Genomic DNA, 22,016 nt, shown 5'->3' with positions numbered 1-22,016 from the left:
CTCTCCATTTCCTCTGAGGCATTACAAGATGCTGCCCCAAGTTGTCACTGGCAGCCTTTGACCATCATTGTCTTTCAGTTTAGGAAAATTACCAGCCTTCGTGTGCTTTGACCTGAATGTGTTTGCTTATCAGAAGCTTCTCAAGCTTCAGAAGATAGCTGTTTGCACACAGTGTGAGTCAGCCTCAGGAATTCCCTCCTTCCCTCCAGCAGTGTGTTAAACTGACCCACTGTCAGGAGGTTTTTGCCTCCCAGAGCACTCCTGTGACACCTTGATCTAAATCTCAGACTTTCTCAACCCTGTGTCCCAGGGCATGAGCAACCTGAGGAGTACTTTTTGTACCAGTGTCACATTCCTGTAGAAGTAGTGTAATTTGCGTTAGTTCTGGATTGTCCCCACAATTTCAGTATTTATTCATTCTCAAACGTGTAGAAACATAGAATAGGATATAAAATATCCTTAGCTGGAAGTAATTATCCAGTCCAGCCCCTGGCCCTGCACAGACACCCCAACAGTCCCATCCTGGGCATCCCTGGCAGTGCTGTCCAAGCACTCCTGGAGCTCTGGCAGCCTCTGGGCCATGCCCTTTCCCTGAGGAGTCTGGGCAGTGCCCAGCACCCTCTGGGGAAGAGCTTTTCCCTGATATTCAGTCTAAACTTCTAACAAAGTTCCATACCAGCTGGTGTTTCTCTGTGGGGACTCTTTTTCACTGTAGTTGTTTAAGAATAGATGGGAGCTGCTCATAGACAGAGAGACTTTTACATCTTTTACAGTGCTGACTTGCACTGCCCGTGTGAGCTGTGGGGCTGCTGTGCTGTTCAGGGTGGTATTTATGAGAAAAACAACATGAGGAGTCCCCAGGCTGGTGGATGACTCACTAAATGGAAAATGAGGGACACAGTTTCTCCTGTGAACTTGCATGAATGTATTTTCAAAAATAATAGTTTAACACCTCTTTTAAACATGCACTGAAGTGACTTTAACTTCATAGGTCTCCATTTATTTCTAATTGTCTTTACATATTTACATGTCAAATCTTAACATTTTTCACAGACTTTAGTTAGAGCTGCTGCAGCAGTCTGAATACAGTTCTGCTAGTGTTGGAGTTAAGTACATGTGTTAGCTTACTGCTTGAGTAAGGAATTGCTTTTCAGACAGACTCCCTAAGGTCATCTGTTTCTGTGGGTTTTCAGCTCCATCTCCTTCAAATTCTCTAAAGCCAGAGCTTCCTTCCAATATTGAGTACTGTGAGTATGAATTGAAAACTGCAAAGAAGGTGCAGCTTAAACCGATGTCTTTAAATCTGCAGGAATCTCCACTCATAAATCTTCTTGGACAGACCAGCTCCCTTCCTTGGCAGCTTGTGGGCATTTCATCCTATGAAAGCATCATCAGCTATTGCAACAGTCACTACCCTCCCTCTGTTATCCTTGCTAAGGATGCTGGGGCTGAACTGATTGTGAAGCTCCTGAAAATCTCAGCAGGCTTCGGGGCATCTTCAGATAGTCACATCCACCTTGTGAGTTGAACTAGTTTTGAAGCATTTCCTTGCTGTTCTTGGCTTTTGTGAAGTTCTACTTGTGTATATTACAGAATATGGAAAGACTTCTAGGTATGATTTTCTCTTTTAAATTTTTTTTTGTCCCTAATTGATTTTAATTTTGTTTGACAGGATGCAACACTGAAGTGCCGAGTGTACATTCGCCAGGTGGTTCAGTTCCTCAGCACCTTAGAACAGAGTGGAAAGATAACACTTGCAGTTTTGGAACAAGAAATGGCCAAGCTGCTAGATGATGTAGTCATCTTTAATCCCCCAGGTTTGTGTTGAGGAAATGGCAAATTACTTTAAAGCTGTCAAATCCTTTATTCCACGGAGTGGATTGGTGAACATCTGTGATGATTTAATTATTTGCATTACTGTCACCTCTCCCTTATGGGCGCAGGGCATGGTGCTTTGGTGATTTATACATAGGTGCTATATTAGCACAAAGCAAAAATATGCATCTTGCCCTATAGAGCTGTCAGGAGTGACAGAACCAACATTAAAAACAGGGGTTAAGTTTCTGAGTAAAACTGGCTGACAGGAGCTTGAGTGATTAATTTCTTTGTCATCTGGTGGTTTGGGTTTTTTTTTAATTTTTATTTTACTTCTCATTTACCTCTTTTTTAAAGGGAAGAGTGGCACAAATCCATTCTCCTGGTCCTGAGGGATTAGGAGCAATGGGTACAAACTGAAAGTGGGGAAGATTGTTAGGTATTAGGAAAAAATTGTTACTGTGATGGTGGTGATACACTGGCACAGGTTACCCAGGGAATTTAGGGATGCCTCAACCCTGGCAGTGCTTCAGGCCACATTGGGTAAGGCCTTGAGCAACCTGATCTAGTGGAAGTGCCCCTGCCCTGGCAGGAGGGTTGGAACCTGGATGATATTTAAGGTCCATTCCAACCCTTAATATTCTGTGGTTCTGTGACTCAGAAATGGTTCCAAATTGTAAAACCAGGAAAGCTTGACAGTGTTGAAGTAGAAGAGGTATACTGATGTACAATAGTGTTATAACACATTCAGACATCCAGGACTGTGTGTTGAGATTGTTGAGATCATCTAGGTCTCATTTTTAGTACTAGTACCATCTTGAGATTCCTCTGTCAATCTGTGAGTTCAGGTGAAATCCGTGTCTCACTGTACTCCACAGAAATGGTTGTGAGGGGTCTCTTCCTGCCCATGGGTGTGTAATGAGGAAGAGGCTTTTCCCAGTGGTGAAGCTGAATCTGGGTTCCAGTGTCTTTCCCTGAAAGGGCTCTCTGTCTCCTGCCTTGCAGACATGGATCTGCAGACGCGTCACCTGGCCCTCAGCAGCCTGTTCACAGAGACGCTGATGATGCTGAACAACTCCAGCATCACCACGGCCGAGTCCCTGCGGGGCAGCCTGCGCAGGTGGATCGACAGCAGGGTGCAGGGGCTGCTGGCCATGCCCCTCCTCACAGCTGCCTGCCACAGCCTGGCCTCCGTGCGCCACATGGCCGAGACCACCGAGGCCTGCATCACCTCCTACTTCAGCAAAGGTACGAGCCTGTGTCCGTCCCACAGCCCCTGGGCACTCTGGGGCTGTGGGAGATGGATTGGTAGAGAGTTCTCTCATGCTGTGTGGGCCTGTATGCAAACTTTGTGCATCTGTATGAAAACTTTGAGATAAGAAATGCTGACTTAGAAATGCCATGGAATAGGACAGACATTGCTGAGAGGGAAACGGAGCTAGAAACAAGTTTTGAAGGATGGCCTTGCAAATAAGTGGATACTTTGGAGAAATAGAACTATGAAAGATGCATTGCAGTAGAGCCCACTGTAATGGGCTCTACTGTAATGTAGAGAGAGGGGTAAATTTAGATGATTGGCTTTAAGGTATCTAAAGCATGGTGTGGCAAAAAGTGAGAGGCCAAGAAACACTTATTGTAATTAGAAAATTGTTGGCTTTTGATTGTGACGGCATGAATTATAATATCTGTATTGTCTCACCCTTCACATGAGACTGAAAATGGAATAAAAGTTTTTAAAATGCCTCTCAGTTGCCCCATCTCTGGGTCAGAAAAGGGCTAAATCTGACATGGGATGCCACTGAACACAAATTTTCTGGAATTATGGACTGGTTTGGGTTGGAAGGGTCATTAAAGATCATTTTGTTGCAGCCTCTTTGCCATGGGGAATTGGCTTCACACTGTTGCAAAGGTAGATGGGGTATCAGGGAGAAGTACTTCCCTTTCAGGATTGGGAGGCCCTTCCCAGGGAAGCTGTGGCTTCTCCATCCCTGAAGTGTCCAAGGCCAGGTTGGATGGGGCTTGTAGCAACCTGGGATAGTGGAAAGTGTCCCTGCCTGTGGCAGGGGATGGTATAAGATGGTCTTCTATGTTTCTTCCAACCCAAACCATTCGGGGATTTTGTGACTTCTGTGTTTTGGGTCTTACAGCTGCCCTAATTGTGTGTTTTCCTAATATCCATACCTGTCTCTATGAAAAGTGATTTGCTCTTGTAGTGTTGCCATTTTTCCAGGTGAAGTGGTTTTATAAAAAATCACCCCAGGAGAACTGAAGACATTTTTTCCCTTCTCTAGTGTTCTGTAAGCTAATTTAAGAAAAAAACCACTCCAGTTTGGTAAAACTCTGAAAGTGTGGTGTGCATTATTTTTTTTTTCTTTCCTTCTTCTTTCTGTTTACGTAATCCTTGTGGAACTACATTTTTATTTCTTTCACTGTGTGGAAGATTTCAGTACACCTGAGGGAAATACTTCTAATTCCATTGCAAAAATCTTCAAATTTTAGTCCTGGCTGAATGCTGGGAAAACATCTCACTTTGACCTCAAGGAGGTGCCCTATGATAATGGAATTCTTCTGTTCTCTCCATCAGAGTTGCATGACATGCTGATTACCTGAAAAACAGCTTAACCAACCCAGATTCTCTTAACTAGTAGTCCTGGTTTTTAGGTTTTATCAAGTGCTGCTTTCTCACAGGCTTTCTGTTCTTCCCTTCTTCTTTCTTCAAAGATTCCCCTCACCACCAGGAGTTAGGCTGGGGCCCTATACTTGCTTCCCTTCAAGTTCCTGAGCTAACCATGGAAGAATTCCTGCAGGAGTGCCTGTCTTTAGGAAGTTACTTGACACTCTATGTCTACCTGCTGCAATGCCTGAACACTGACCAAACCCTTGCCAATGAAATGAAAATCCTGCTGACCATCAGCAAATGGCTGGAGCAAGTGTACCCCAGGTATGAAACTTGGAGATTCTGAATGTGCCTGGACTTTTGGATTATTATTATTGTTGTTTAGATTAAAGTTTATTTAGGGTTGTACAGCTGGTATAATTAAGTAACCCTGGTTAATTAGGTTAATTTCAAGAGAGTGCTGGATAAAATTGCCTGTCCTTCTATAGCTACTAATACAGGGTCTGCCCACCTGCAGTGCCATCTGAAAGTAGTTGTGGTAGTTAAATGGAAGAAGGAATTTAATCTGCTAGCAAATTAATGAGTTTCAGTCATTTTTCAGTCAGACGAGCTCGGTTTCAATGACAGCCAGGATCTGTGCTCTGTTAAAATGACTCAAAGCAAACCCCGGATGATTCTGGGTTACACTTCCCAGCATGTCCACAAGGTGGGATGAGTTATGTGCTGAATATTCAGTCTGGCACTCCGAGAGACCTGGTGTTGAAAGCTGCTGGATGGGGACTGTGCAGCAGCTCTGAACCAAACCTGGAGCCAGTGCATCTGACAGGATGCTCAGGGTTAGCAGCCTGTGCTGCTCTAAAACATCTTAGATAATGGGGTTCTGAGGGGAAAGGATGCATAGCTTTGGGGTAAAAATAAAAATATTTAATGCATGTAGCAGCGGTAATTAAGAGTTGCTCCTGGTATTGCCAGGATTTAGCAAACTTGATTATTATTTTTCCATGTTAATGTTGATAATGTTCATATTTTCTGTAAAAATACTTTCACTGTGGTAGGTATTGCAATAATTTCATTGCCAAGGCATGAAGGAGACAGCAAAGCCACCATATAAAGCAGATTAAACCTTGCTCTAAACATCAGATCTGAGATTGCCTGTGATGGGAAAGGACTGGAAGGAGTTATGTGATGATAGTCTGATTCAGGAAACTCGTGATGGTGCTTTATGTGGAAAATCTGAGGTTGTCAACTTAAACTGCCAACTGTTTGGGGAAAGATTAAAAATAGCATGGGGGAACTTCACTTTGGGCTTTACTCAACAAAAAGCCTCAATGTTTCCTTTTCTCAAGGATCATACTAAACATCTAAGTTGTTGTGGTAACAACATCCAGTGCTTCCTAAAGTGTTTTATTGGTAAGTAAAGAAAAGAACAAACGAGCAGAGATACAGCTTCGTTCCTTTTGTGCCAAGTCTTAGGCAAGTTTAAATCCACTTACGACTGCAGTATCATTTATTTCCAGTTGTAAAGCTTAAAAGGAAGCACTGTTCTTTGTCCAGGCCCTTAAAACTTGCTAGCTGGTAGATCAAATCCATAACAGTAGCAGTCACAGCAGTGTAATAATTGGTGGGGTAGTACAGTTATGCTATCCTCATGTGATAAAATTAGCTGTTATTAATTAACAAGCTGAATTCTTCATGGACCTAATGGGGAGGGGAATAAACTTCTTAACCTATGCTCTGACTCTTAAATTTTCATTTTCTCTTGCGTTTTTCTTTAAATTTTACCTAAAGCTCAGCAAAGGAAGAGGCAAAGCTGTTTCTCTGGTGGCACAAAGCCATGCAGCTATCCTTGGTGCAGCTGGAGCAAGATGACCCCGTTCTGATTGAATCTGTCATCCGGACCCTGCTGTCCATCCAGGCCCGGCAGAGCCAGCTGGCTGAAGAGAGACTCACTTCTGGAATACTCGGTGCTATTGGGTTGGGCAGGAGGTCTCCTTTGTCACCCAGGTGAGGGCTGGAGCTGTGGTGGATTATTGGTTTGAGTCATGGTATTTAAAAACCTGCAGTCTGGGCCCAGCATGCCCAGTCTGGGTCTAGCATGCCCAGTGTGGGCCCAGTGCAGTGTTAAAGGGTGATCAGAATCCACATTTCCTCCAAAATATTAGATACAGATCCATTACAGATTGTGGATATATTATAGATCCATTACAGACCTATAGTGTTCTTTGGGTCTGTCACAGAAACAGCACAGTGAGTGTGTTAATCAGCTTAAGAAGCAAGTATGAACCTCTGCAAAGGCTGTGGAAAAGGAAAGAAAATGCAGTTCTAAATCTGTCTTTATGTCCCCCTCAAGCAAAGTTTGTGTTAGAGGAAGGTACTTCCATCTGGTCTATAGAAAACTAATTCAGTTGATTTCCCAAGATTTTGTATAAAAACAGACACATTGGAATTTCTGTCTAACCTTGAGGTATTGGAAATGTTAAGAGATGTGCAAAGGAGCATTGTGATTCACTCTACCTTCTAAACAGAGACACCAAGTTTGATTGTTAGCTGTCAAAATCAAGTTCACTCTGGAAAGAATACTGAGGAAAAACCCCATAAATGTGGAACAGCAATTCAACCCTACACCTAAACATAACTTATGTTTTTAAAGACCTTCTGGGATGCATTGCTGTTCAAATTGCCCTGAATTATTGGTGTCATTCAACTCATCCCTTGATTTGGGTGATGGTAATGTTTTACGTTCTGTCACCTGAGGAGTATTTCAGATGTGAAGTGAGGAGTGTTTCAGGCTTGAAACAGATGCAGTGTTTCCTGTGAAGGTATTACATTATCTTCTAGTATGTGATGTGTCCTATTGTGTGTATACCCAGAGAAGCTGGGATCCCTTTCCACCCCTGGAAGTGTCCCAGGCCAGGTTGGATGGGGCATGGAGCAGCCTGGTCTTGTGGAAGGTGGTGGAACAAGACGAGCTTTAATGTCCCTTCCAGCCCAAACCATTCTGGGATTCTGTGAGACTGAAGTGGTTTCTGATGCATTGGAATAGCTCCTCTCAAGCCTTTACTTTGTTCCTCATGCAAGAGATGCCTCGTGGGTAGCTCTTACAATTTGTCTGCTGTTGAGGCTTGCAGATCTGGTGTCACCCTGCCCCTCGGTGCTCTCCCGTGCAGGTTCCGGGTGGTTGCCCGCAGTTTGTCCGCCTTCCTCCTGGTGCAGATCCCTGCGGAGAGCCAGGTGCGCCTCAAGGCTGGCTCGGAGCCCAGGCTGTCTCAGAAGGCTCAGCAGGTGAGGTGTGCCCATCTCTGGCTGCTTGACATGCCCTCTCTGCGTGCTTGTTTAGCTTTTGTTGTGAATTTTGTAAGAGTCACTGCAAGCATTTCTTCAAGGTAAATCCTGCTCTCATCTTGTTCCCAAACTTCGGCAGCAGGACTGCGTGTTTGACTCTGTCCGAAAGGCGATCCTGGGTAAAACTTTATATGGTGCTCTGTGTTAATGAAGAATTCATTCTTTTTCAAAAATACATTTTTGAATCTTACACATTTAAAAGGGGCAGATGAACTTATGTCTGTAAAGCCCGACTCAGAAAGTTTGTAGCATAGCAGGTAGAAGGAATTTAAAACAAACAGGAAAAAGCAGTGCTGCTGTGGTTTGCACTGCTTTTCAGTGATAAAGCAGGGCTACACTCACGCTGACATTTGTTTATGTGAGGTCAGGGCTTAAAAGGCCTGTGACAAATAAACATTCCCCCTTTAGCATGTGCACTGACCATGGTGTTCTTTCAGTAAGCGCTTGAGAAGAGGAAGGAGGAGTTGGTTAGAAACCAAAGTAAAGTAGCTTGGTACAGCTTGTTTCTCTAAGAAAAGAAAAAAACTTGTTCAGAAATATTTTCTACATTTGCCCTTGGTAGTCCTGCCAACAGACTTCTCTACATATGAATTTTAACTTAACAGTTAATATCTAACTTTAATACTGTTAATAGGAGCAAAACAATACTTTCATGAAAGTCAGTATATTCATAAGAACAACATAAAGTGAAGATTTAAGTGTGTTGCAGCTTGTAGTTTGACTTAGTTTCTGTGAAACGGTGTCTTGAGTTCATGAAGTAGATATTTGACAATATTTGGGTTGCAGAATCCTAGGAAGCAATAATAGGACAGTTTTTGTGTTGATATTGGGGAAAGACCAGCTTGAAAAATACAAGTTGACTTGAAACACTGTTATGAGATGGCAGTTTGCAACTGTTTTGTTGTGAGTACTCCGTGTTCTGTAGTAGGTGAGGATCCTTTAGGGGAATTGTGCAGATGGTGTTGCGTTATGGACCACAATACACAAAACTAACAGAATTTTCCCTTTCCCCCGCAGGCACTGAGTGCTCTCGAAGCCATGTCATCCAACAAACAATACATGGATTACCAAGAGCAGCTCTCCCAGGCCTGTCTGTTCATCAAGCACCCTGAGCACTGCCTTCAGGATGGCAATAACCTTCTGTCCCTCCTGGTGAACACGCTGTACCCAGAAGTGCATTTTTTGGACAGCATTCGGTAGCGGCGGCGGGGCCGGCGGTGGCTCTGGTTTACAAATTGTGTCCTTATTGCACAAGTGATTTTTACCTTCAGAGCTCCACTTTAATTGAGTCAGACCTGCGAATAAGAACAACTGCACACTGTTAAGTTTTCTCCACTTCAAGGTTTTCTTGCTTTCCGTTTGATTTTTAGGCCTGTGGAATTGCTTCATAGTTTGAATTTTGGGGGTTTTGTGTTTTTTTTTTTTTTTTTTTTTTTTTTTTTTTGACTGAAAGCACTTGAATCTTCTGTGTGTGGTGCCCTTTGGAGAGAAGGGTGCCTGGGGATAGGTGTACAAATCACTAGTCAGCACAGCTCATCCTGTATTGTCTGAAGTTTTTGCTCGGTGCCTTTTTTAATTTTCCAGTGTGTCATCATTCAGGCCAGTTCAAAAGTGAGTGGAGGATTGTGTGTAAAAGAGGTTTGACTTTCTTAACCAGGGTACCTCTGAGTCTTACCTGATGGGTGTGTGTCTAGCGATTTTTGTGAAATACCTGTATTTGAAAGGATGGTATTTTAAATCTTGACTTTTTTGCTATCCCACAGAAATCCGTAGTTTTTAGAGGCATGCCTACAATCCTTACCCACTTCTGTAAATACCAACACAAATGGGAACTAGAATATTGTTTTTTCCTGTTTTCTAAATATAGTGTGTCTGCATCTATATTGCTTGATTAAATGCAAGTAACTTCTAGCCAAGTTCAAGGGGATTTAAATCCAGAGACATATTTTCTGGATCTCCAGTGTCTGAGAGGGGAACAGTCAGTCAGGATCATGTTAAATAGGATTCCTTAATTCCTAAGTCCAGTTGTTTAGGAAATGTTTAACAACCACCACTTAAGCTTATTTTCTTCTGCCTGGCTGGACGTGACATGACAGGATTTTAGATGACACTGTGAAGAGGCATTTTTGTTGTATTCAATTTGTTGATCACTTGTTAAAATTCTGTTGCCAAAGCATGAACCATGAGCCTGTAAATCTGTTGTTTCAGCTGAACGATCACTGGTTTTGTTGCCTTGTCTGATCATAGAATGCACTTTTGTTTAGGAAAAGCAGAAGGCGAATTTTTCCTGGTGCTTGTTTGATGTCCCTTTAATCACTGATCTGTTTGAGCTGGCCCAAGGTCCTGCAGTCCCAGTCCCTACAGCTCTGTGAAGGAACTGATCACTTTTTCTCTTCCTCCATTAATTGTGCCTTTGTGTTTTTTGACATGGTTGCACGTTAAAACATGAGTTCTGGTCAATAGGGGATAGAAATGTGCTACCTACTGGTCAATGATGCTTGGAGCTGTTGCTCTTAAACCATGGTTCTGGTGCTAGAGGACAGATCACCTTTTCCTTCTTGGCAGATTCTGCTAATTATGCCAGCTGGGTCATTAGATCACCATCATTTTAATGTGGTCTTAGAGTTCTTTGCTCTATCTGCGAGCCTATAAATAAATATATATATGTACATCCCTCTGTACAGTAACCAGATACCAATGCAGCATGGTTTTTAACAGACTCTTTTGGAAAATTCATGGCTGGAGGAATACATTCTGCTGCTTTTCCCCCCAAAGACTTAAAAGCACTGGGTTTATTAGGTTAAATGTTATTGATCAGTTGCATATAAATGTGAAGAAGTCAGAAATACGTGTTTGACATGCACTTTCAAAATGAGGAATTGTTTCAGCTGTTGAGTTTTTACAAATGTTGTATTTATAACATGCTCTGTCTGCAAAGACCATGCAAAATAAAAACGGAAAATCAAGCAGTTGGCGACAGACACTGTGGTGTTTTCAGCTTGGTAGAAGGATCCACATCAGACAACACATAATTGCTGTATGTGCCCCCGGCAGAGCAGTCTTGTGGCTTCATGATCAGCCTGGCAGTGGCTGAAGTCTGGACCTCTACTGCAGTTCTCTGTGCACATGTGAACTCCAGAGCCTGGGACCTTGTTTTCCAAGTGGTGCCCAACTGATTGACTTTTTATTCCTTCTAGTTTTACTGGAAGGGCTTTGGCATTCCCTGCATCTCCCAGATGAGTCCAATACCAGAAGCATCCTGGTGGGTGCACTGCTGTGTTTTGTCCCTCCAGTTTATACTGGTTTGAGTGGGTGTTTGAGTCTCCCATGAGGACCAGGGGGAACCAATTGATTTTGGGACATGAGGTCTGATGCTTCTATTTGGACCCAAACTACTCGAGTTAAAGAAGTAGTTTTTTAGAGAAAAATTCAGAAAGCCAAGCCTAAATCCCTAAATGCACAGGGAGAAGTGAGTTCTCATTACTATATGTCTGTAAATCATAAGGGCTCAGAAATCCAATTCAGTCTGTCTGACTGATATCTCTGAGATATCTTTCCTCTGTGACACCTGTGAAACTGGGCTTACAGGTCTGTGACTACACTGCCTGCTGTAACTTCCCTTTTCTCTTTGCATCTCTTTATTTTTTATTAAATCTGGCTTTGTCACTGCTGGAATTTTAAGTAGGGATTTAAAAGACCAGGTTCAAATGTATCCTCCCATTTATTTTTTCCTTCCCCCTTATCATTCTGGCCAAGTAATTTAAAATTCTGCTTTGCTTTCCCGGTGAAGATCTTATGAAGAGGTGAACTTTAAAATAATGATTCCCAGCCTGGGGTCGGGCCTGCAAGCTTGATGGTATTTCAGTAGCAGTTTGTTGTTACCAGGAGCAGGGTTGTTTGGGGAACAGTTTTGGAGCTGCTGCACTGGGATGGTTGCACAGAGCATCAAATCCAGCAGTATAAATGTGAAAGTAAGTTCAAGCCACCTGCTTTTTCTTAATTATTTCTCCTCCTCCTCATCTAAGCCAACCTGTTTCTGCCTCCAGCCCTATCCTGGGCCTCTGCCTGCCTCTCCAGGACTCCAGGCTGACCCACATTGCCCTATACCATAAGCTGGATCTGTTCACCTGATTCTGGAGTATGTTTATAGTTGGGTAAGAGATTGCTCTGTGGCTGGCCTTTGTGATTTTGCAGTAGTGACTTCATCTCAGAAGAGAGAGATTTAAGAAATGAGTAGTCAGACCTTAAAGAAACTTCTTTGTGTAACACAGAGGTGGAAATGGTTTAGAAATATTTTTTAAACTAGAAAAAATGCAACAACCCAACAATTTTGTGTATTGGAACATTTGTCACAAAGCTCTGAGTTTCTGGGCACTGGGAGCTAAAGCAGAGTTAGAACACAGACTAGTTTAGACTTCTCATGTCCTGCTTTCAGCTCTACCAGTTTTTGGAAGATGTCTTTTTGCTTGGACTCCTCTTTAAAGTTAAGGTTTCCTTTAAAATAAACTCTTCTGAGTGTTTAGAAATAGTAATAATAATATTTTTAAAAAAGGAACAAGCCCCATCAGAAATCCCAGTAGTGTTTTGCCACAGCTAGGATTTCTATCATGTCAGTACCCACTTGGATGTGGTGAAAATGCTTTTCAGAGCAGTGTTTGAAAAATTCCAAAGCAAAAAGTTCTGAGGCAATTTTATACCATTGCCTGCTTGCTTAAATATTTGATAAGGGCTAAAAACACAGATAGGTTACAACTGACCACGTTTTGCCCTTCCAGCTCCATCACTCTTTCTTCTCTTTCCCCCATAAAGGCTGCTCTCACTTGTGAGGAGAAGCAGGGCTGGAGCTCACAGCCCCGTGGCAGGGGCCTTGGAGGTGATGGAGTTCCAGCCTCCCCGAGGCTGGTGAGACCCCTGTGCCGTGCTCCCTGGGGAAGGAAGCAGCTCCGTGGGGATGGTCCCGCCGGCCCCTCAGCTGCGCCGGGGCGCTGCCGCGGGCCGGCTCCGGCTGTGTCCGCGCTCGCAGTTCTCGTAGGTGCACTCCAGCTGCTGGGGCCTGGCAGGAGGAGATGTGGGAAAGGTGAGGGCATCATTTCAGGCTCCTCTGGGATTTGCCAGTGGATGTCAGGGGAAGCATCTGTGACAGAGCCTCTTCTACTTCACAGTGGTTTTAAAGGGTCTCAGCTGCAGCTGCTGTTTTACACCTTTAAAGGTTTTACATCTTAAAGCATGCAGAGCAATCTCCTGCACCTTTAGCACCTTTAAAGGTTTTACATCTTAAAGCATGCAATCTCCTGCACCTTTAGCAACCATCCACTGTGCTACTGTCCTGCCCAGAACCTCGTGAGGTTGTGACAAACCAAGCTGTGCCAAGGGAAATATAGGCTGGATATTAGGAAAAAGATATTTACAGAAAGGGTGATAAAAGTTCTGGAATGGCCTGCCCAGGGAGGTGGTGGAGTCACCATCCCTGGATGTGTTTAAAAAAAGACTGGATGTGGCACTCGGCCCCATGTTTTAGTTGAGGTGTTAGGGCTGGGTTGGACTCGATGGCCTTTAAGGTCTCTTCCAACCCAGGGATTCTGTGAACTGTGTGAGACTCCTCCTGAGCAGGATCTTCTCAGGTAAGTGTTGCCTTTAAGCCTTCCTATCTGTAAATTTCTATGCAAATATAACCAAGGGTACAATGTGGTTTAGACCCTGATAAATCAGCAAAACTGTGTTTTTTTAATAAGAAATTATAGATTTGACTGTAGGATTAAATTCCCTGTTTCTTTAGCTGTGCCCTATACACTTGACTGTCCTGCTGGAATGGCTGTTGTTCTGGGGAATGGTCAGGGAAGGAGATGTGGGGTAACTCAGGAAGGAAGTATCAAAGAAATAACTCAGATTGAAAGGGAGTCACCCCATGCAGTTGTAATTATCCTTGACCTCAGATGTAATTATCCTTGACCTTCTTTACCATTAGATCAAGGAGGATTGGTTTTGGTGGAATTTGTTTGCTGTTTTTGTTTGTTTGTTTGTTTGTTTGTATGTTTGTTTTAATTTTTAATTTTTTTTTCCCATTCCAGAAGTTTGGCCATCCCAGCTGTTAGGAGTGTCCAAGATCAGTGTTGTGTTGGCTCATGGGGAACGCCAGGAGTTTGTGGGAACATGGTGTGGATGCCAGCCCAAGAATCAGACCCTGTCACACCTGAGCTGGGATATTTGCTACCTCTCCATGCCTTCCCTGCACACTTGGCTGAGGTCATCAGCTTTAGTGTGGCAACTTTTTGTACTCCATTACAAACTGGGGTGAAGAGAGAGGGGAAGATTTCTGTTTCACAGTGTCAGCACAGACCCTATCCCTTTCCCTTGGGTGGATGATCCATTGTTGGTTTAATGTGGCATCACAAGACCATGGAATGGTTTGGGTTGGGAGTGACGTTAAATGACCATCCAGTGCCACCCCCTGCTATGGGGTAGAATGTCCCAGGCTGCTCCAAGCCCCATCCAGCCTGGCCTTGGGCACTCCCAGGGATCCAGGGGCAGCCACAGCTGCTCTGGGCACCCTGGGCCAGGGCCTGCCCACCCTGCCAGCCAGCAATTCCTGCCCAAGATCCCAAAATCTGTGCCTGCCCTGTGGCAGTGGCAGCCATTGCCTGTGTGCTGTCCCTGCAGGCCTTGTCCCCAGTCCCTGTGCAGCTCTCCTGGAGCCCCTGGAGGCCCTGGCAGGGGCTCTGAGGTGTCCCTGGAGCCTTCTCTTGGGCAGGGGAACAGCCCCAGCTTTCCCAGCCTGTGTGCAGCCTTCCAGCCATGCTCTGGGATTGTGGCACATCTAAACTTCTGTCAGCCCTTTGCTGGTACAGCAGCCGTGGTCCCTCCAAAAAGCAGCCAAGTCCCTTCTCACTCCACTGGGGTCTCCTCTCAGCTGTGCCCAAGCCAGAACCTCCTCCCAGCAGTGTCCAGCCCTTGTTCCCTCACACTGGCTCACCTGGCCATCAGCTCAACCCTCTCCCTTTCCTAGAAGCCTGCTCTGAGGTCAGAAAATTGTTACCAAGACCAAGGACAAGCTGCATTTCTCACCTTGGCCATCCACACTCTCCTGCAGGATAACATGAGTAGAAGGCAAGACATCCTTACCTGGCCAGGCTGGGTGGAGCAGAGGGGGGACCTGTGAAGTGGAAATGATGATGTGGGTTAGCAATGAGGTCAGAGTGGGCTGGGGAGCCAGGAGTGACCTAGAGCTGCTGGGAAGCTGCACTGGAGGGGGGTTGTGACACTCCAGTGAATGAGAAGAAGTCCTGATGTCTGGCATGTGGCCCTCTCTGTGTGCTTGGGAATTAGGCACTGGAATACAAGGAGCTAAGCATTTCTGATTGGTCTGACAACTTCCGCTGTTCAAGACAAGTGGTGGCTTCCAAGAGTGTGACATCAGATTGTCCCTACAGATGAGTCACAGTGATGTGACATCCCATTCTCAGTCCCCTCCTGCCCATGCCACCACTCAGCAGCACTGGAGGGCTGGGGACCAGCGGCCTCCTGGCTGCTTGGGATGTGGTAACCCTCAGTCCATGGGCTGATTCCCATCTCCTGTAAGCTGGGCACTCCCTGATCTCACAGCCTTGGTGTGGCTGGAAGGTGGGATTTCACAAATGCTGGGGAAGTACTGGGTAGTGAGGTCCTGGGGGACTGACAGGGATGGTCTTAAAATGAGGATGTCCATCCCTGGAGATTAAACTTGTGTGGGATGCAGCAAAGGTAGATCCTGGCTGTGGGCTACAGGGGAATAGATAGTAATTAGCCTGCTTCAAGGGAAAAAATAAAAAAAGGTTATGTAGGCAGTGGGTTCTCCTCTGATTTCCCCTCTGTTGGTTTATTAACATTTCTTCTTGAGCACAGGGAAACCCCTGCTCCCTCTCAATTTCCAAAGGAAATTTCCAAATTTCCTCTCTTGGCAGGCTGTGACCAACCAGCCAAGAGCTCTCTCTCTTCTTAGGTTTCTTGCTAGAATTGTCCTTCTCCTGGTGCAGAAAATAATGAAATCATCAACACTCCCTCCCCCCAAACAAACCCAGTCCCCTCCTGTGTGATTTGTCTGCACATCCATCCCTGGTTGCCAGTGGATGGAGGCAAGCCAGGACACTGACCTTCTCTGGAGAAAGCAGTGAAGCTCAGTATCGCCAGCAAAATGACCACCTTGATTCCCAGTGGGACGAAGATCAGGATCATGAAGGAGGAGCTGTCGGAGGCTCTGAATTTGTAGAAGTAGACGGCCCCCTCTGCCCTGCCGTGGCTGTTGACGGCGGTGCAGGTGTATTTCCCGTCGTGGGTCAGGGAGCGCAGCTCCTTGGTGATGCGGTGGCTGGAGCTGCTGCTGGAGCTCAGGTTGCTGTAGGGGGGTCCTGTCCAGGTCAGGATGGGCGCTGGCTCCCCCTCGGCCGTGCAGCGAGCCTGGAAGGTGTGGTCCCTGCTGGAGCTGACTGTGATGTTAATGATCCTGGGGGCCGCTGTGGGAATGGCAACGGGGGAGGGAAAGCTGGTCAGGCTGCGAAGGAAGGTATGGTGCAAACAGCAGGAATGAAGATTTGGTCTTGGTGGACCCTCATCGTTGTTCTGGCAGGGTAAAGTTGGATACTGGTGGGTGAGAGCTGGACCTGGGCAGCAGGGCAGGGGGGATTCTGCCCCTGTGCCCTGGGCTCAGGTGAGAGCCCACCTGCAGAGCTGCCCCAGCCCTGGCTCCAGCAGCACAAGGACGTGGAGCTGCTGCAGCCAGTGCAGAGGAGGCACGGAGATGCTGCCAGGGCTGGAGCCCCTCTGCTCTGGAGCCAGCCTGGCCCAGCTGGGGCTGTTCCCCTGCACAAGAGAAGGCTCCAGGGACACCTCAGAGCCCCTGCCAGGCCTCCAGGGGCTCTAAGCAAAATGGGGATAAATTTGTAGCAGGACTTTTTGTGACAGGACAAGGGTTGATGTTTTGAAGCTAAAAGAGTAGAGATTTATGTTAGATGTAAGGAGAAATTTTTTTGAAAAGAGGGCTGCCTGGAGAGGCTGTGGCTGCCCCTGGATCCCTGGAAGTCTCCAAAGCCAGGCTGGACGGGCTTTGGAGCAACATCATCTAGTGGAAGGGGGGTTGGACAAGATGAGCTTTAAAAGTTCCCTTCAACACAAACTATGTAATCTATGGATGCTGGGATCAGCCCTCTCCTTCCTTGTTTTTCCTTGGCACTTTTAGATCTTCCCACCCAGCCTGTGTTGGATAGAGGGGCAAAAGGGTTCACCCAGCAGAGCCTGGATGCAAGGATGTGTACTCTGTTTGTTTTATCCCAATAATGGCTCACACATTTTTCTGAACTTTGCCCAACTTCAGCTGCTGTGCCCTTCCTCGTTGGCAGGAGGCAGAGAAGTGCCACCCACCATTGCAGGCACAGGTGCAGCTGCTGATCTTTCTGGACTTGGCTGCATCTCCAGGTCCAGGACATGCCACCCTCAGTGTTCTGCACAATTTTGTGGCTGTTCCTTTGATCTCTGACCTCCAGAGAGCACGTGGATGGACCTGTTTGTGTGAGCCCTTTGCTCAGTGTCTGAGACTTGCCAGATTTGGCAGGTTAGTTATAAGGATAATATCTGCTTCTTGCCACAGCCTATTTTTGATTACTTTTTTTTTTTTCCAGCCCCAGAGTTACTAGGTCACTTTCAGGTTGGATATTAGGAGACATTTCTTCACAGAAAGGGTGACTGGATATTGGAAGGGGCTGCCCAAGGAAATGGTGGAACCCTCATCCCTGGAAATGTTCGAAAAGGTGTTATGGAAAGCAAAGGGCACTAAATGAGTGTCCTCACAGAGGAAGAGCAGAAATTCTTTTTTTTTTTCAGACTAGACAACAAAAACAGAATTTGCAACCACCTACTACAAGTCGTCCTCTTTGTCCATGTAGTGCAAGAGGAATCTGTGTGTCATGGGTCTGTGTATTTTGGTGTTTAAATTAACCTTTTATGCATTAATTAACCCCTCCCAATCACAGTGTCAGGGCCCATTTCCAAGCAGGGTACTGTAGCTGTTTGTGTTATCATTCCTCGGGTGTTAAAATCCAGGCAGCCCCTGTGAGACAGGTCTTGCTGCCATCCTGCCCTGGGCCTGCTGTGTGTGGGAGTTCAGGAGCTGCTGCAACTAAAGGAGAGCCTCAGCTGAGCAGAACTTCTCAAGAAACAGCCAAGCTCATCCTCGGTCCCATCTCGACACCCACACTGCACAGCAGGCATAAGAAGCTTCCCTCTCAAAAGCAAAATCATCCAGCCTCATGGCCTGGGTAAGATCTGAGTCTGCTTCTGAGGCCTCCTGTGTCTCCTGGCTGCCCCTTGATCTGTGAGCTTGCCCTGGGAAGTGGGATTAGCATTTGACATTTGTTGCTCTGAGCTGGTTTTCCAGGGGAAAAAAAAAAAATGGTTTCCAGGATTGTGTTTCATGCTCCAGAGGATTTTGGATTTATGGCACCTAGGTAGCAGTTATCTTGTCTTTCCAATCCCCTGCTACCACCCAGCCCTGTAGTGCTAACACCTGTGAACTTGTGCTCAGCACTGGGCTGTCCAGTTCAGGGTCTTGTGGAGAGGATGTCTTTAACCCCAGTTTAGTTAATCCCAGTTTCCCTCTGCTGCCTGCCCTGATCCTGTGCTGCAGGGACAAAGTGGGATGCACAGCTTTTGGTGGACTCTCACCCCAGCTGCCAGAGCCTCGCCATTTCCTTACCAGTTTTGTTCCTATTCCCTTCCCTGCATTGTGCTCACTGTCTCTTGTTGGACGACTGAGAAGGACAATGAATTTTCCTTGTTATAATGGATAAAGAAAACCAACTCTTTGGAAAACCAAGACTGAGGAGGACAATGAATTTTCCCTGTTGCAATGGATAAAGAAAACCCAACCCTTCGGAAAACCAAAATTGAGGAGGACAGTGAATTTTCCCTGTTATAATGGATAAAGAAAACCAACCCTTTGGAAAACCAAGACTGAGGAGGACAATGAATTTTCCCTGTTGCAATGGAGAAAGAAAACCCAACCCTTTGGAAAACCAAAATTGAGGAGGACAATGAATTTTCCCTGTTGCAATGGATAAAGAAAACCAACCCTTTGGAAAACCAAAATTGAGGAGGACAATGAATTTTCCCTGTTGCAATGGATAAAGAAAACCAACCCTTTGGAAAACCAAAATTGAGGAGGACAATGAATTTTCCCTGTTGCAATGGATAAAGAAAACCCAACCCTTCGGAAAACCAAGACTGAGGAGGACAATGAATTTTCCCTGTTATAATGGATAAAGAAAACCAACCCTTTGGAAAACCAAGACTGAGGAGGACAATGAATTTTCCCTCTTATAATGGAGAATGAAACCCCAACCCTTTGGAAAACCACCTCAGGTAAACTCCTGCTGCCATTTCCCACACCCCGTGGCAGCTCCCTCGAGGGTGGCTTTGCCTCCTTGGCCTCTCAGGCCCTCTTACCAATCACGTGCAGCTTTATCCCATTCCTGCTCTCGTACTTGTCCTGGACATCTCCGGCCAGCTCCACCCGACAGAAGTACCTCTCGCTGTCGCTCCAGGTCAGGTTGTCCACCCTGATGGACAGGTCCTTGTGCCGGGGGTTGCCCAGCAGTTTGTACTTGTTCTTGTGGCTGATGGCAGTCCTGCAGAGCTCGCTGCTGCTCTGGCTCACACACTTGAAGATCACCGTGCCGTTGTAGGGCTCCTTGATCCTCCAGATGGCCGTGAGGGCGCGGTCAAATGTTTTGTAGGGGTGTGTGAAGGTGCAGGGCAGGATAACCATCTTCCCAAGCTCTCCAGTGACGTCAGACGGGACGTGGACAGACCAGCCATTGCAGTGCACACCTACAAGCAAGAAGGGATCGTGGAATTGCAGAATGGTTGGCTGTAAGGGGCCTTAAAATTAGTTTCATTCCACCCCCCTGCCATGGGCAAGGACAACTTCCACTAGCCCAGGATGCTCCAAGCCCCATCCAGCCTGGCCTTGGATACTTCCAAGGATCCAGAGGCAGCCACAGCTTCTTTGGGCAACATGTGCCAGGGCCTCACCACCCTCACAGCCAAGAATATCTTCCTAATACCTCATCTAAATGTCCCTCTTTCAGTTTAATATATAGACATGTCTATCTACTCACTGTTCTGCTGCTATCAACAGCTGTAGCAGCAGATTGTGGCTTCAGAAACACATCTGTGCCTACATTCCTGTCTTATGAAACTCCATTGGATCAGGGCCTCTCAGTGGCTGAGAATACCTGTAAAATGTAAAAGCATCCTATAAGTATTTTCACCCATCCCTGGTCTTGTTGGCTGCACCATAAGGGCATTCAGCTGTCGGATTACTCCTGTAGACTCAAAGATAAGATTTGTTTTTTTGTTCCTGTATCTGTGGCCCATAGCACTTGACAAACACCTACGTGGCAGTGCAGCTTGTATTAACCTATTGTGTGTTACACAATGGACAAAGGCCATCCTAGGGCCAGTTCTCTCTGCAGATATTTACATGGAGTCAGCTCCAAGGCAGTATTTTGATTACTGAGATCTGGAGTCATGCTGCCCTGTCATACACAATACTGGTATGTGTATGCCCATAACACCTTTTCCAGCCCAGGTAATCTAATAAACAATGCTGCAGCACTGCAGGAGCTTCATGAAGCTCACGGGCTTTGAGCACAAAGACCTGGCACTGAAAACAGTGATTGCTATTGCTTTCTAGCTTACTTGCTCTTGTTTTAGTTATTTTGCAGCATGTCACTGTAACCTTTACTTTAGGAGAATTGTAGATTGTGTGCTTTTGAGTATGACTTGCTTCTCTTTGCCGCCCCTTTGATTAGCTTTTCTGTTTTTTTGGTTTTCAATCTTAAGGAAAGAACTTTTTTCTTTTTTTTTTTTTTTTTTTTAGCACATAAGCCCCCCTTGCCTTCCAGATGAAAAATAATGTTAAAAATAAGTGCTTTTAATGTTAGCATCTCCGCCCATTTCCATGGAAACACAGTTTGCCTAGTTATGAGTGGAGGGAGCTGTCAACTTTCTCTGTATAATTTACCCTTAACTCTAAAGCCTCAGCATGGCAGGTCTTTCACGTTCCTTTTGTTAATATCCAGCCACCATTTGCTAATGGAACTGAAGCTCTCACAAGGAAGAGAGAGGCAAACAGCCTGCATGCCTTACAGAAGGTAACTCCCAAAAGGAGTTGTCAGGTCAGTATTACTGCTGGTGGTCAGTGGGAAAGGTCATGAGGACAACAGCAAGAGCTGGGGACCAGCTCACAACTACCCTTGCTCTGGCAAATGCTGTTTGGCAGTGAAGTTAAGGAAATCCTATGGAGTTTCATGGAATTTAAGAAGATATTTGAAGTAATGTGAGCTTAAGTGCTCAGTGGAACTGGAAAATGCTGTGTAACTCCTAAGGAATATGAAGCAGAGCAGTGATGAAAATGCTGCATCCACCCAGCAAAGCCGGGGAATAGTCAGATGAACTTCCTGCTCAAGTTAGAAAAACAGAAAAATGCAAAAAAACCCCACAAACTGACAACTGCTAAGCCAGAGTCTTCCCAGCGCTGCCACGTGCGCTTGGAATTTCAGGAATACTCTCAAGCAACGTGGTGGAGAGTGCGATTCTTGCAGAGTTTGTGGCAGCAGGCAGCTCCCTGGCCCTCGGGCTGGGGTGAGAGGAGAAGCTGGGGTCAGCCAGGGGCTGGCAGCAGGCTCAGAACTCACCCTTCCTGGAGAGGCGGAGGAGGCACAGCAGCACCAGGCCGAGCTCTCTCATGCTGCTCGGCGTTCTCCCCTGAGGGGCATCAGCAAGCCAGACCCATCTCCTTACCTCTGAGCTGCTGGCCTTGCAGTGACAAAAGGTTTTTTTCCAGGGGTAGGAGAAGTTGTGGTTTTTCTTCCGCTTGGAGGGAGTGAGTTGTTTAGCTGAACCAGCTCTGGGTTCAGGTATTAATAGTTCTGTGGTCAGTCATATGAAAATTACACCAGAAGGAATCAGTGTTAACCATTTTCCAGCTAGATGGAGGGAATTGCAGACTGGAGCTGCAAACATCCATGCCATGTGTGTGATGGGGCAAGAGGGGGTGGCTTTTGCTACCCACTCACCAGCCTAGAGCAAATCCTCGCAATCTGCCTGAGGTTGTGACAAGCAAGACTTTACTGTCCTGCCTTCCTTCTCCTGCACCTGGAGCCTTCAAACCAACTGTGCTCTTGTGCTCTACCCCTTGTGCTCACTGGATGTT

General features: G+C 45.9%; 2 protein-coding genes across 4 annotated transcripts in view; one reads left to right on the top strand and one right to left on the bottom strand.

Moving 5' to 3' along the window:
• EPG5 (ectopic P-granules autophagy protein 5 homolog) overlaps positions 1-10,743 on the top strand; it is a 55,568-nt gene extending 44,825 nt beyond the window's left edge. For all 3 annotated transcript variants that reach the window (XM_041423546.1, XM_041423547.1, XM_041423545.1), the window contains exons 38-44: positions 1,310-1,519; positions 1,673-1,817; positions 2,821-3,063; positions 4,537-4,756; positions 6,221-6,436; positions 7,600-7,714; positions 8,792-10,743. In XM_041423546.1, coding sequence (XP_041279480.1) covers positions 1,310-1,519; positions 1,673-1,817; positions 2,821-3,063; positions 4,537-4,756; positions 6,221-6,436; positions 7,600-7,714; positions 8,792-8,974 — 1,332 coding nt within the window. In that variant the 3' untranslated portion in view covers positions 8,975-10,743. The remainder of the gene's footprint in view (positions 1-1,309; positions 1,520-1,672; positions 1,818-2,820; positions 3,064-4,536; positions 4,757-6,220; positions 6,437-7,599; positions 7,715-8,791) is intronic.
• A 1,999-nt stretch (positions 10,744-12,742) lies between these two features.
• Positions 12,743-21,550, bottom strand: SIGLEC15 (sialic acid binding Ig like lectin 15). Its single transcript, XM_041423571.1, has 5 exons — positions 21,499-21,550; positions 19,244-19,627; positions 15,901-16,260; positions 14,894-14,924; positions 12,743-12,827 (listed from the first exon to the last, which is right to left on the bottom strand). Exons 1-5 carry the CDS (start codon positions 21,548-21,550, stop codon positions 12,743-12,745), a joined length of 912 nt encoding a protein of 303 aa, XP_041279505.1.
• Between the last annotated feature and the right edge of the window lie 466 nt (positions 21,551-22,016).

Source organism: Onychostruthus taczanowskii, unplaced genomic scaffold, assembly GCF_017590055.1.
Source record: "Onychostruthus taczanowskii isolate IOZ18803 unplaced genomic scaffold, ASM1759005v1 scaffold79, whole genome shotgun sequence".
Taxonomy (NCBI): Eukaryota; Metazoa; Chordata; class Aves; order Passeriformes; family Passeridae; genus Onychostruthus; species Onychostruthus taczanowskii.
This window is presented reverse-complemented; position numbering and strand designations above follow the sequence as displayed.

Bases quoted from the DNA above. Each gene is read 5' to 3' on its own strand.
- SIGLEC15 (XM_041423571.1), bottom strand. From the start codon at position 21,550: ATGAGAGAGCTCGGCCTGGTGCTGCTGTGCCTCCTCCGCCTCTCCAGG. The intron at 19,628-21,498 runs GTGAGTTCTGAG...TCTTGCTTGTAG, and splicing joins CCTCCGCCTCTCCAGGAAGG to GTGTGCACTGCAATGGCTGG. The intron at 12,828-14,893 runs GTAAGGATGTCT...TCCTCCTGCCAG, and splicing joins GCTCCACCCAGCCTGGCCAG to GCCCCAGCAGCTGGAGTGCA.